The 13,086-nt window shown below is 45.7% G+C and overlaps 1 protein-coding gene across 4 annotated transcripts; it reads right to left on the reverse strand.

Annotated features, from left to right (window-relative positions):
• Positions 1-203: 203 nt before the first annotated feature.
• RBM42 (RNA binding motif protein 42) lies at positions 204-10,372 on the reverse strand. Of its 4 annotated transcripts, none has more exons than XM_014464270.1 (10): positions 10,338-10,372; positions 7,843-7,987; positions 6,563-6,647; positions 6,382-6,456; positions 4,800-4,865; positions 4,549-4,724; positions 3,744-4,076; positions 3,336-3,453; positions 529-723; positions 204-449 (listed from the first exon to the last, which is right to left on the reverse strand). In XM_014464270.1, exons 1-10 carry the CDS (start codon positions 10,355-10,357, stop codon positions 337-339), a joined length of 1,326 nt encoding a protein of 441 aa, XP_014319756.1. In that variant the 5' UTR covers positions 10,358-10,372; the 3' UTR covers positions 204-336. The 4 variants fall into 4 exon arrangements, with proteins under 4 accessions (XP_014319756.1, XP_006098731.1, XP_014319755.1 ...); XM_006098669.3 differs by lacking the exon at positions 10,338-10,372 and adding an exon at positions 8,220-8,464; XM_014464269.2 differs by lacking the exon at positions 10,338-10,372 and adding an exon at positions 8,220-8,428 and having other exon boundaries at positions 4,549-4,703.
• Positions 10,373-13,086: the final 2,714 nt, after the last annotated feature.

The raw sequence follows: 13,086 nt of genomic DNA on the forward strand, positions 1-13,086 counted from the left end.
TAGCCCCAGCTTCCTCTTCTGTAGAATGGGTTGCACTCAGCGTGCACTTAAGAGGTCTCCAGATGTTATGGGAACTCAGGAGGGACTGAAAAATGCCCATCTGCATTTCTGTCTGGGTTAATTCTCAAAGCTCCCCACTGTTCCCAGGTGGAGGATGCGCTAAACCTTGCACCCCAAAGAGTGCTTTCAAGCCAAGCCAGCGATGGAAATGAACAAAAATTTATTGACACTCGTTTTGGGGAGGATGGGTGGGTGAATAGTTGGGGGCTTTCCAAAGATAACTATGGGGAGGAGCCAGCGCCCGGCCAAGTGGGAGCGGGTGCCCAGCCACAGACCCTATCTCAGGCCCAACTTCTTCTTCTCTTTCTGCTTCTTGCGCACCACATCCAGGTTCCGGTCCTTCCACATGCTCTTGCGCAGCTTGATGGGGCGAGAGCCCACATACTTCCCTGTGAGAATGGAGATTTCAAGGTCAGGTTTAGGCCAGATGCCATCACACCCACTGTCCCTAGGGGAAGCCTCACTCACCATTCATCTCACGCATGGCTCGTACATAGTCGCTGGGGTCCTTAAAGCTAACGAAGCCATAGCCCTTGGTCTTGCCTGTGCGCTTGTCACGGATCACTTTAGCCTTAAGGAAGGATGGGAAGCGGCTGAAGGCACGTGCCAAGATGTCATCATTCACCTCATTGCCCAGATCCCCACAGAAGATCCGGAAATCATCTGGGGTTGAGAGAAGAGAGGTCAGAGGATGTAGATGCCTGGTCAAGTGTCTGCCTTATTTAAAGAACCTCAACTTCTTTGGAGGCACCTGGCCCCCCCAGCCATCCTCCCTTTGTATCCCTCAGGAGTGGCCCCCTTAGTAATAACAGCCAACACCTGTACAGTATTTACCCGTACTAGGCTGTCCGCTAAGCACTCATGAGGTTAACACATCCGGAACTCCCAACAACCCTTTTACACTGAGGCACAGAGAGGCCAAGTGGCTCAAACAGGAAATGGTAGAACTGGGACAAGAACTCAGGCATCTGGCTCCATAGTTCTTTTAATTAATTGTACTATCCTTCCCCACCCTAGGGACATCTTACCCATTCCCATACCCATTCCCCTAACTCTGTCCCAGCCCTGGCTTCTTCTCTGAGCCCTTGGTCTCCTGGATACCACCCCATGGACATTCCCTGGGTCCCTGACACTGCTGGCTCCCATAATGGCCCCCTAGTACCACAGACTTCATCTTTCCTCAGCTCTGCTTTCTCTGCAAAGCCCACTCTTAATTCCCACTTGAGACCCTGAAACCTGAACACACTGCCTGATCCTTCTCCAAGGCTGACATCAGTTGCCATTTCCAGATATATGCTCTGGGCTGAGCCTCAACTGATCATGCTTATGCCCAAAGAATCTCTTCCCCATGAAGCACATACTATTATTATCCCCTTGTTGGAGATGAGAAAATGAGACTGGAAGTGCTAAGTCACTTGGCCAATGTCACAAATCTAAGATCTACATCAGTGGTTCCCAAAGTGGGGCACACGCCCCATAGGGGGGCAATTCAAGAATGAGTTACTATCTGAATCTTTTGCATTTCTTATGGTTCTAGGGGCCTCATATACATATATAAACATATATGGTGACATATTTATGCATTTTAGTTCTCTATTATATGTTTTGAAACTTTCTATTTTTTCATATCACTTCATATTATATTTTAACAATTTCTTAGTGATTTCTTTCTCAATACTTCAACTGTCCTTTCTTTATTTTTCTCTTCCATGAATGCCATGTTCTTTGGAAGCCTGTGTAGACCAACTTAATGGCCTTTTAGGCTTTCTCCACGTGAATAGGAGTTCACTTTTTGAATAATAAAAATTATATGTCACGAGGTTGGGGGGGCATCAGGATTTTAGAGATGCTTAGGTGGGGCAGGGCCAAAAAAAGGTTGGGAACCACTGGTCTACAACCTGTACTGGTCACATCTGGGCCATGCTGCCATGGCCATGGCCTGGGGTGGTAAACTACCCAAGAAGAACATGTAGAAGTCAAGGGCTGGGATGGGAGGTAGGTACCTTTCTTCACCTACAACTGGGGCTGCCTCATTGTTTCTATGGTAATTAAGGACATGCTAGGCCTGTGGTCAGCAAACTGCGGCTCACGAGCCACCTGTGGCTCTTTGGCCCCTTGAGTGTGGCTCTTCCTAAGCCTTAGGAGTACCCTAATTAAGTCAATAACAATGTACCTACCTATATAGTTTAAGTTTAAAAAATTTGGCTCTCAAAAGAAATTTCAATCGTTGTACTGTTGATATTTGGCTCTGTTGACGAATGAGTTTGCCGAACACTACGCTAGGCCAACCCAGGAGACAATAATCTGACAAACCTTCTACAAGACAACTGGTCTGGACACTTCATATAACTATTATACATAAGACAAGGCAGTGAGAGGGAAACCATTCTCATTAAAAGATAATCTAGAGCCCTAGATTATCAGTGGATAGAGCGTCGGCCTGCAGACTGAAGGGTCCCAGGTTTGATTCGGGTCAAGCGCACATGCCCAGGTTGTGGTCTTGATCCCCAGTAGGGGGCATGCATGAGGCAGCTGATCAGTGATTCTCATCAGTGATGTTTCTCTCTCTCCCTTTCCCTTCCTCTCTGAAATCAATAAAAATATAAAAAAATATCTAGAGGCATAAAACTGTATGTATCCTGATTTGGGGGAAAATGGCTATAACAGATAGTTTGGGGGAGAACTGAGTTAATTTGAATATAAATGGAACATGAGATACCATAGAATTTTTGTTAATTTTCTTAGATGTGTTAATGGTATTATGACATGAAAGAGAATGTCACTTTTCTTAGGAGATGAATACTGAGGAATTTAGGAGTGAAGTGATAACTTAATCTATAACTTGCTTCAAATGATTGAGCAAAAACCCAAAAAGCACATATACACACAGAGAGATAAAATAAATATAGCAAAATAGTTGCTGAATCTAGATGGCATATATGTTGCTCTTCACTGTGCAATTCAGTGTTTAACATTTTTCATAAGAAGTTGGGAGAAAAAGGAATGTTTTCAAGCCAGGCCCCTCATGAATAAAACAGAGGCCAGAAGGTCCTCAGTGCCAGTCACCTCCATCAAGTTCTGTTCAGTGGCTGGATGAGGGCCTGCCCCTCAGAACCGCAGCCTAGTCCTCCATGAGGTGTGCTAACAACCATGCCTGCCCTACAGGAGGCAGTTGTGAAGTTACCTGGTTCATCTTCCCTCTTTCTGCCTCAAGGAAGAGAGCTTGGCCTGACTTTGGCTCAGCAATGCCTGACCCTGGACTTTGGCCCACTTACCTGCATCCCACTCCAGCAGGCTGGGGTCTTCCCAGCTGCTCCCAGCTGCTGTGCGAATGCAGCGTTTTAATTTCTCTGGCTTTCCTTTCTTCTTGTCCTCACCCAGTGGCTCTGGGACCTGCAGAAGAAAGGGGAGCAAAGGCTTGGTGTTGGGAGTCTTTTGGACCCATCTGCCCCCCCGCCGCCCCTCTTCCTTTGCCCCACTCCCACCTTCCTTTGCTCTTCTACCTCCACAGTTAAAGGATATGGTTCTGGGTGTGGGTGTTTCTGCCACCCTCTCCCCATGTCTTTCTAGTCCCTCCTACTTCCATCAATAGAGGACTACATGTGTTTGTGTGTGTGGAAGCCCATGGCTCCTGTCTGCCCTCCCAGTCCTTTCTATCCCCCACTGTGGTGCTTCTTACTTACCTCAAGAGCCATGAGGCCAGGGGGTGGCTCAGGCCTCGGGGGCCGGGGTCGCGGACGCAAGGACAGGAGCTCAGGAATGCGTAGTGGAGGCAGCAGGCCTCGCACAACTTCCAGAGGGAGGGGCAGGGGCTCAGGCTCAGGCAAAGGCATGGCCAGGGCCAGTGGTAGGCTGGGTCCAATGACGGCAGGGCCAGTTGGGGTGCCTCCTGCTCCCACAGCTACTGCTGCACTAGCATCCTCCAGCCCGGCTGCTGCTGCCACCACTGCCTCCTCCTTCTCTTTAAGGCCCAACCCCAGGCCTAGGCCCAGCTCTCGGGGTGTTGCTGGCTCTTCCTGTGGGCAAGGGAAGTGAATGAGAGGGTCAGCTCAAGGCTCAGACTTCACTCCCATTCTAATCCTGTATAACAAAGCAAGGGCCCGGGGGTCAGAGAGCAGGCAGGAAATATGGAGACAGAGAAAGGAGTCTAGTCAGAGACAGACACAGGGACAGAGAAACACAGTCAGAGATACACACATATGAACAGACACAAGGACAAAGAAAGACACCAAGACAGAAAAACAGAGAAGGCCAACCAGAGGAAAAATTGAGATATAGAAATATACCACAGCATATGTTTCTCTCTACTGTTTTCTCAAAGAAAAACAGAGATTTGACCACAAAATTACAAGGACAGTCCGAGAGAATGAGAAGGCAGAGACATGAAAAGCCAGGGAAAAGGCAGACTTAGACACAGTCTATCAAGCCAGGATCAAGGATCTCCCCACCCACTGCACTTCTGGCCATCAGCGACCTGTGCACACTCACCAGGGGAGGCCTCAGAGCAGCCATGGAGCCCAGGGGGGGGCCCGGGGCCCGAGCCATTGGTGGTAGCATCATAGGTGGTCCAGGGGGCCCAGGCAGAGGGGGGCCCACAAGGGCCTGGTGAGGGGGCCGCAGGGCCATAGGGCGAGGACCACCTGCTGCAGAAGAAAGAGCAGAATCTGTCAGGGTGTTAGTGGGACAGTTAGAGGGCTTGGGGGGGTTATGTGGCAGGGATGATGACCCTTGCCCCTCACCTGCTCTCTGAAGCACATGGGGGACGAAGGCCGGACGCAGGATAGGGGCCCTCTGGGGGGCCACAGCTGCGGGAGAGAGAGATGGGGGTGTGTGTCATGGGGGACCAGGGCACTTGGGACAAGGCGTGTGTGTGGGTGTGTGGGTACTGTCACCATCCAAAAAATCCTGGAGAAGAGTGTGGGGAGATGCAGGGGTCTTTTCATTTGTTCATTCAGCAGAAATTTACCATTGAGGATCTCCTCTGTGCCTCCTCCTTCTCTTTAAGGGCAATGCCAGGGACACACCAAAAGACCAAGGCTCTTAGGGAACTCCTGGTCCAGAGTAGGAGGGAATTAACCCATTACCAGAGGGTGACAGCCCAGAGTGATTGGGGCTGGGGTGGGGGAAAATCCAGGCATAGTGACTGGGGCTAGGAGGGGGAAGCCCAGGGAGTAGTGGGAGCCCAGCGGAGCCTTCTGACCTATCTAGGGGGACTAGAGAAGGTTTCCTAAAGAATGGGACCTGGGAGCTGAAACCCAAAAGATAATGAAGAATTACACAAAAGACAAATGGAAAAAGTACTGGCAAAGGAGACATTTATAGACAAAACCTTTTCCCCCTTTCAGTTTAGTATAATTATAATCGAGGAAGTCAGAGTTAGAGAACATCATAAGAAAATGGTTAGGAGGTCAGTAGGCATCCAAGCATAGCCTTATTGGCTGAGCCATGCATGTCCTCCTGAGAGCACCAAGGAGTCACAGCAGGATTGGAAGCTGGGCAGGGTGACTAGATCTGATTTGCATTTTGATCAAAACCATACTAAAGAGTAAGAGATGTTTTCTCAGACACCAGATTCTTTAAAAAGTACAATAGGATTTAACATGTTTGATCTAATAGAGATTGTACCATATCCTTTTCATAAGGAATTAATATCACAAAACTTGCCTATGTATATAAAATTCATATCTGCAACAAAATGAATGGTCTGTGGAGAGGATAGATGTTAGCTGACTTTGGTTAGTTTGATTTTGGTTTAGTTTATAGGTTTTAGAAGGTTATAGTTGGGTGACAGTGGGCAGGAGAGAGAACTTCAACATGAGAATTGCTGGCACATTCCAGCAAAGTTTAAGGATGTGGGGATCTCTCTCTCTGCAAGGGGCCAGGTGATGTAGGGTCTTGACTGGCAGGTGCACAGCCTGGTGCTTGTTGATGGTTTGTTCATCTCATCAACAACTAATAGCAGGTAATGCTTACTATGTGGCAAACACCAAGACTTCTGCCCCTCACGGAGCTTATATTTTAGAGAAAGCAAAAAGTAATAAGTTATACAGCTTGTTATAAGGTGTTAAATGCTATGAAGAAACAGAGTAAAGGGTAGGGATTAGGAATGACAATAGGAGGTTGGTTTACAATGACCAAGTTAAGCCTTATTAAGGCAAAATAACTTGAAATACATAATCAGGTTTGTGCTTTAGGAAGATGACAACATCAGGGTGGGGATGAAATGAACAGGGTAAGTTAGAACAATGAATCAAGCAAGAGGCTGAAGTAGTTGAAATTAGACTGCTTGGTTAAATGTGGGTTTCCTGGCCCCAGACCTACCTGCTCGTCGCAAAAACATCGCTTCTCGAGCCTCTGGACTTTCCAGGTGACTCCGATCACCAGGGCCAAAGCCAACTGTTGGGAGAGAAGAGACAAGAATGGTGGGAAGAAAGTTCTGGGCATCCCTTCTTACCACCCTACCTAATCCCCTGGCTCCCTCACCCCACTGCTCCTTACTTACCTGGACCCACAAAAGGAGGGCCACCCACCATGGGAGAAACCACTGTGGCTGCAGCGGCTGCCCGGGCCTCCAGAGTCTGTTGGACCTGTTGGGAAGGAGGTTGGGGTAAGGGGCCTGACTCAGTGCTCCCAAACTGCCCTGGCTGGCTCACCTTGGGAGGCCAAGAGTTCCCATTCTTTGCACTGTGTGTGGGGCTGGCTATCCGTCAACCTTTAGGGATCACACTAGCTAAAGCTGTCCTTAGCAGCAACTTCTCTCACTATCATGCTACTTCATCTGCCCCATAGCACTCAGCACTATCTGGAATTATGTCCAGCCTGTTCTCCCCATCCCATGCCACCACTGCCTCTTGCCTTGATCATTGTAATAGCCTCTTCCTCAGTCTCCTTGATTTTGCCCTGCCCCCCTACACTCTTGTTCTCCACACATAGCCAGAGCGTACCCCATTAACCTCTAGGTTGGACCATATCACCCCTCTGCTCAAAATCCTTCAGTGGTTTCCCACTTCAGAGCGAAAACCAAGGTCTTTATGGTGACCCACAAAGCCCTGACAGATCTGGTGTCTCTGTCCTCATCTCCTCCCACTCTCCATTGCTCACTCCGCTCCAGCCACACTCTTCTCCCTGCTGTTCCTTGAACATGTCAGGTACACACCCGCTTCATGGCTCAGATATCTGCATGGTTTCCTCCATTATGTCCTTTATATCTTTGCCTAAATGTCACCTCCTCAGAAAGGCCTTCCCTGACTGCGCTGATAAACCTGTCCGTCTGACTTTACTTGACCTGTCTCTCCCAAGTAAAATTTAAACTCCGAAAAGGTGGTGATTATTGTTCTGTTTTGTTTTCTGCTATATATGCCTAATTCCTAGAATAGTGCCTGGTGTATATAAGGCACCCAATAATTATTTGTTGACAGAATGAACAAGTTTCATTTAATTGTTTTCTGTTTAGTTTCTCTCTCCACTAGTCATACATAACTAGCATTGAGCACTTGAATATGACTAATGAGATTCAGACACTATTTGATTCAAATATACATTTTAAATAGATAGACATTCCCATCATTGCATAAAGTTCTAAACAACATGCTCTAGAATATAAGCTCTCAAAGGGCAGAAATATTGTTTGCCTTAATCATTACTGTGTCCTCAGTGCCTGGCACATAAAATATTTGTCAGGCAAATCAATCAACAAACCAACATGTCATTAGTGCTCTGTACACACACACTGTGTTCCAGGCATGGTGCTCTCTGACTTACGATGCCTTAGTTCAGACGTACCTGCTGGTATGTGTTGGTCGCAATAATCGGGCGGATCACAGGAGCTGTTGGGACCTGCATCGCATCTACTGTGGGGACCGTAGGCACTGCGGGCATGGCAGGTGGGATTCCGGTTACCGGAGCCCCCAGAACTTCCTGCTCAAACCTAGGGGAACAGGACACCAAAGCTCAGGCTCTTGCACCAATTCTGGGACTTTGACTATATCGAGACGGCGCCTTCATCCCTACCAACCTCGCCTTACTCCCGCCCCCACAATCCCAAGGTCCCATTTCCCCATGATAAAGCCATATGTCGGCCCTATTGCGGCCTGGAGGCTCCAGGGTTCGGCGGCCCCGGCTCTGGGACGTTTTTTATCCCGTCCTGTCGCGGGCCTTACAGGGCCATCTCCGCCTCCATCTCCTTCAGGCGTTCTTCGCCGCTCTTGCCCGGAATGCCGGCGCCAGGGCCCGGGACCACGGGTCCTCCTGCACCCGGGAGTCCCGGGAGCGGCCCCGCCCCAGCCATCGCTGCTGCCTTCGCTCTCGCCGCTACCACCGCCTGGCCTCCGCGGTTCCGCTGTCCACTCTGGGTTGGTCCCCGTCGGCGCCCGCGGATGACCTATGAGCGAAAGCGACGGGCGCTGGTGCGCGATGTCAGACGCCTGAGTTTAAGCGAAGGCCAATGAGAATCTGGCCATACCCGGAGGGCCCACCCAAGGAAGAATATAGGCCAATCAGAATGCTGGGAAATCGGACCAATGGAAGGACCGGAGTCTGTGAGTGTGCAGTTTAGAGGCGGCGGGGTCTTCCCAGAGGCCAAATGAGAGCGCCCTGACGTCAGTTGGTCCGCCCCTAGCGTGGAAGCGGAACCTCTGAGAGCTCGGGAAACGCGGAGGCCGTTCCGGAAGTTTAAAACACACTTGGGTGCGGGTCGCTGGGCGGGGCTGGAGGCGCTGGGCGCCGTGGGCTCCCAGTCTGGGGCAGACAGACAAGGGACCAGGCAGTGATCCCCAGAAACACTAGGGACATGCTGTGGGAGCTCAGAGGAGGCGCCTCCTGGAGGCTGTGACAGCTGGAGGCTTTTACTGGCTGAAAGTGGACGAAATGCTCTGCGTTACGTAAAGGCCAGTACAACAGTCAAGAGCGTCAACTCAGAAGGTCACGTGTGTAGGTTTGGTCTGTGTCCTTTCTTGAGACATAGCTGACCGCTCCGGTTTTGGTAGTCCTAAAATGCTTTATTATGATTGTTTTAAACAGTATGCAACAATAGAGGAATAATATACCTCCACAATTACTAACATTCTACCCTTCTTGTTTCATCTATACTTCTATTTCTTTTTTTTTGCTGAAATATATTAAATTCCAGCCATTTGTCAACTCATGCTTCATGATGTTTCTCTGATAAGGACTATTAACATTTTCAAACCCAAGAAAATTCTAAGTATCATCTAACACCGGACTGTGTTCAATGTTCTCTGCCTCAGAATGTCTTTATACAATAGTACTGTAAAATAAGACCCATATATCGCACTTGGTCTTTCTTTTTTTCAGAACAATTTTATTGGCTACCTTGGTTTCTTGAAGTTTCAGTCTGAGTCAGCACAAATGAATGTTTTGTTAAAATTCTGGCTCTTGTTTCTGTGCTAGAGATAAGAATAGGAAACCTTTTAAAAACATTGGTATTAACTAGAGTTCATATTTTATTCAGATTTCCTTAGTGTTTACCTAATCTCTTTTCTTTTTGAGCATTCCAACCAGGATACCAGCTTATATTTAGTTATGTTTCCTTCAGCTTCTCTGCTTGAGAATTTCTCATACTTTGTTTTTCATGACTTCAGTAGTTTTGAGGAGTAATGGTCAGGTATTTTTGTAGAATCTTCCTCATTTGCGATTTGTCTGATTTTTTTCTTATCATTAGACTGGGTTTATGTTTTTTTGTTTGTTAGAAAAGACCACAGAAGTAAAGTGCAATTCTCATCATATCATATCAAGGATGAACACTGTCACCATGACTGACCACACTACACGTTAGCTTTGATCTCCTGGCTAATGTAGCATTTGTCAGGTTTCTCCACTATAAAGTTACTTAAAACAAAAACTCGAATTCCCTTTCCATGCTCTTTGAAAGGAACTCATTATTCACTCCCAGTTCACGCTTCATGGTGGGAGTTCAGCTCCATCTCGAGAGTGGAATAAGCATAAGTTATTTGGAATTCTTCTGCACATGGGATTTGCCTACTATCTGCCATTTTTTTTTTTTTGCCCTTTAATTTTTAAGTAATATCAATATGGACTCATGAACCTGTTATACTTTGGATTGTAATACAATAACACTTTATTTTGTTGTTCTAATTATTCCAGCTTTTAAAATCTTGTCTTTTTAAAGCTATACATTTCCTTCCTCCCTGCTTTTTTTCTTCCTTCCTCCTTTCTCTTCCCTGTCCACTTTTGGCCTTCTACTTGTTGAAGAAACTGGATCAATTGTCCTACAGGATATGCCACCTTTTGGATTTAACAGGGCCATCTCCGTCTCCATCTCCTTCAGGTGTAATTACAGTACATTGTTGTACTTGTTCCTCACTGCCCCCTCCTCCTTTTCTTACATATTGTAGTAACAGCTCGAAGCTTGAGTTGATTTAGGTTTAATTGGGTGGAAGAATACTTCATAGGTAATGCTGTTGCAGTGTATCCCATTAGCACATCTGGTTGTCCTCTTTGTGATGCCAAGGTTAATCAGCAGTGTCATTCTGTCTCATCTGTTTTATGAAGTCCAGTCAGCCTTCCCACTAATAGTTTTAGCAGCCCTTGACCATCATTACCTGCATCTATTTCTTCATTAATGTAATGAAAATCATAGTTTTGAATTTTATCACTTTTTGCAATTATTAATTTCAAATTATTTCCCACTCATCAGGAATTTAGTTACTTGTTCACATAAAGGATAGAGAATATGCTTGATTCTTTCCCTATTTTATGAGAAAAAAAATGAGTTGGTTCCTAACACCTTTCAAAGATGACCAATGAGGTATGTGTGTATAACTATCAATATAAACTTAAATTTTCAAAAATACTTTATGTACTTCAAATCATTGCAGTCATCCTTATTGTTGCTCAATATCTTTGGCAAGTGGCAGCCCTGTTGGATTGCCTCCTGAATTCTTTTGACTCAATTCCAGTAGTCTTGGAGGTCTTCCTTGCTTTCTGGCACAAGAAGCTCCGTACTCATTTTATACATGTCCTGCTCCAAACTTGGGATCAACTGTTTCCCCCTTGACTTCAGGTTCCTTCTAGTCAGAAATAGTACTGGTATTAAGAGACCATAATTTGGGCACTAGGGTTGCTCAGTTACTAGACATTTCTGTGGACTTAGGGAAATATATATATTTTAGAAAGACACATGAATGTTCATTCTGATATTTCCAATGCAAATGCAAGATCATGGGGTATTCACTTCTTTGATTTTACATATGCATCTCTTTTTATTTACATTAAAAATCACAGTTTCCAGTAACAGCAAAACTATTTATCTGCTTTAGTCTTAATATATAATTTATTTTTAAAGTTTATTTATTGATTTTAGAGAGAGGAAGGGAGAGAGAGACCTCAGTTTGTTGTTCCACTTATTTATGTATTCACTGGTTACTTCTTGTATGTGCCCTGACTGGGGATTGAACCTGTAACCTTAGTCTATCTGGATGATGCTCTAACAAACTTTGCTACCCAGCCAGGGCAATGTAATTTCAAAGTAAGATAATGTAGGGTCTCAAAATTTTACGTCATGTATTTTTTTCAAAGTAAAAATACCAATATTATAACAAACAATAAAAGCTATTGAACTCAGTTTAAAATTTCATTGCTGCTCTTTTTCTGTTAGAATCTATATATCACTGGAAACATCATCTAAAACTGCTGTTTTAACATCACCTGAAATACTTCTTATTGGAAACAATTGTGCCACCAACTTGATACATAATTAGGGTCATTTATTTAAGTTTGTTTTGAATTTTTAGGGATTTCTTTTTCTCATTTTAAAAAATTACGTTTCCACAGTGAAAAGTATGAAACAGGAGCATTTGAGATCTTGCTTCCCGGCAATTGTTTTGGTTCAAATAAACTCATAAAAATTCAAAAAGAAAAAGTATGAAACAGGGTATGTTTGAGATGTCTGGCTTCCATACTTCTCCTTTCTACCTTATCGTCTCCTGGTGTGAATTATTTAAAAGCAAGTTGCAGCCATGACTGGTTTTTCTCAGTGGATAGAGTGTCAGCCTGAGGACTGAAGGGTTCCAGGTTCAATTCTGGTCAAGGGCAAAAGCCTGGATTTCGGGCTCCATCCCCAGTGAGGGGCGTGCAGGAGGCAGCCAATCAATGATTCTCTCTCATCATTGATATTTCTCTCTCTCTCTCCCTCTCCCTTCCTCCTGAAATCAATAAAAAATATTTTTAAATATATTTTATTAATTTTTTACAGAGAGGAAGGGAGAAAGATAGTTAGAAACATCGATGAGAGAGAAACATCGATCAGCCGCCTCCTGCACACCTCCCACTGGGGATGTGCCCGAAACCAAGGTACATGCCCTTGACCGGAATCGAACCTGGGACCTTTCAGTCCGCAGGCCAACGCTCTATCCACTGAGCCAAACCGGTTTCGGCAATAAAAATATTTTTTAAAAATAAAGTTGCTGCCCTGACCGGTTTGGCTCAGTGGATAGAGCATCGGCCTGCGGATTGAAGGGTCCCGGGTTCGATTCTGGTCAAGGGCATGTACCTTGGTTGTGGGCACATCCCCAGTGGGGGGTGTGCAGGAGGCAGCTGATTGATGTTTCTCTCTCATTGATGTTTCTAACTCTCTATCCCTCTCCCTTCCTCTCTGTAAAAAATCAATAAAATATATTTAAAAAAATAAAGTTGCAGATATTACCCTTAATACTTCAACACATACCCTGTAAGAACATTCTCCCATAAAACCACAATACCATTAGCCCACCAAAGAATTTTTTAAAAAAATCCTCACCCGAGGATATGTTCCTATTGAAAAAGAGAAACTAGGGCATGAGAGAGAAACATCAACTGGTTGTCTCCCATACATGTCCCAACTGGGGATGGAACCCGCAACCTAGCCAAGTGCTCTGATCAGGGAAATGAACCCACAACCTTTTGGTGTATGGAACGATGCTCCAACCAACTGAGCTACCTGGCCAGGGCCCACCAAATGAATTTAACCAAGATACAATATTCTCCAATATACAAATTTCTCCAGTGTCC

This window comes from Myotis lucifugus, unplaced genomic scaffold (genome assembly GCF_000147115.1).
Source record: "Myotis lucifugus unplaced genomic scaffold, Myoluc2.0 scaffold_244, whole genome shotgun sequence".
Lineage (NCBI taxonomy): Eukaryota > Metazoa > Chordata > Mammalia > Chiroptera > Vespertilionidae > Myotis > Myotis lucifugus.

Coding starts and splice junctions, on each gene's coding strand:
- RBM42 (XM_006098669.3), bottom strand. CDS start 8,347: ATGGCTGGGGCGGGGCCGCTCCCGGGACTCCCGGGTGCAGGAGGACCC. Junction 7,988..8,219: donor ATGGAGGCGGAGATGGCCCT/GTAAGGCCCGCG, acceptor CTGTTCCCCTAG/GTTTGAGCAGGAAGTTCTGG. Junction 724..3,335: donor CCTGCTGGAGTGGGATGCAG/GTAAGTGGGCCA, acceptor TCTCAACCCCAG/ATGATTTCCGGATCTTCTGT.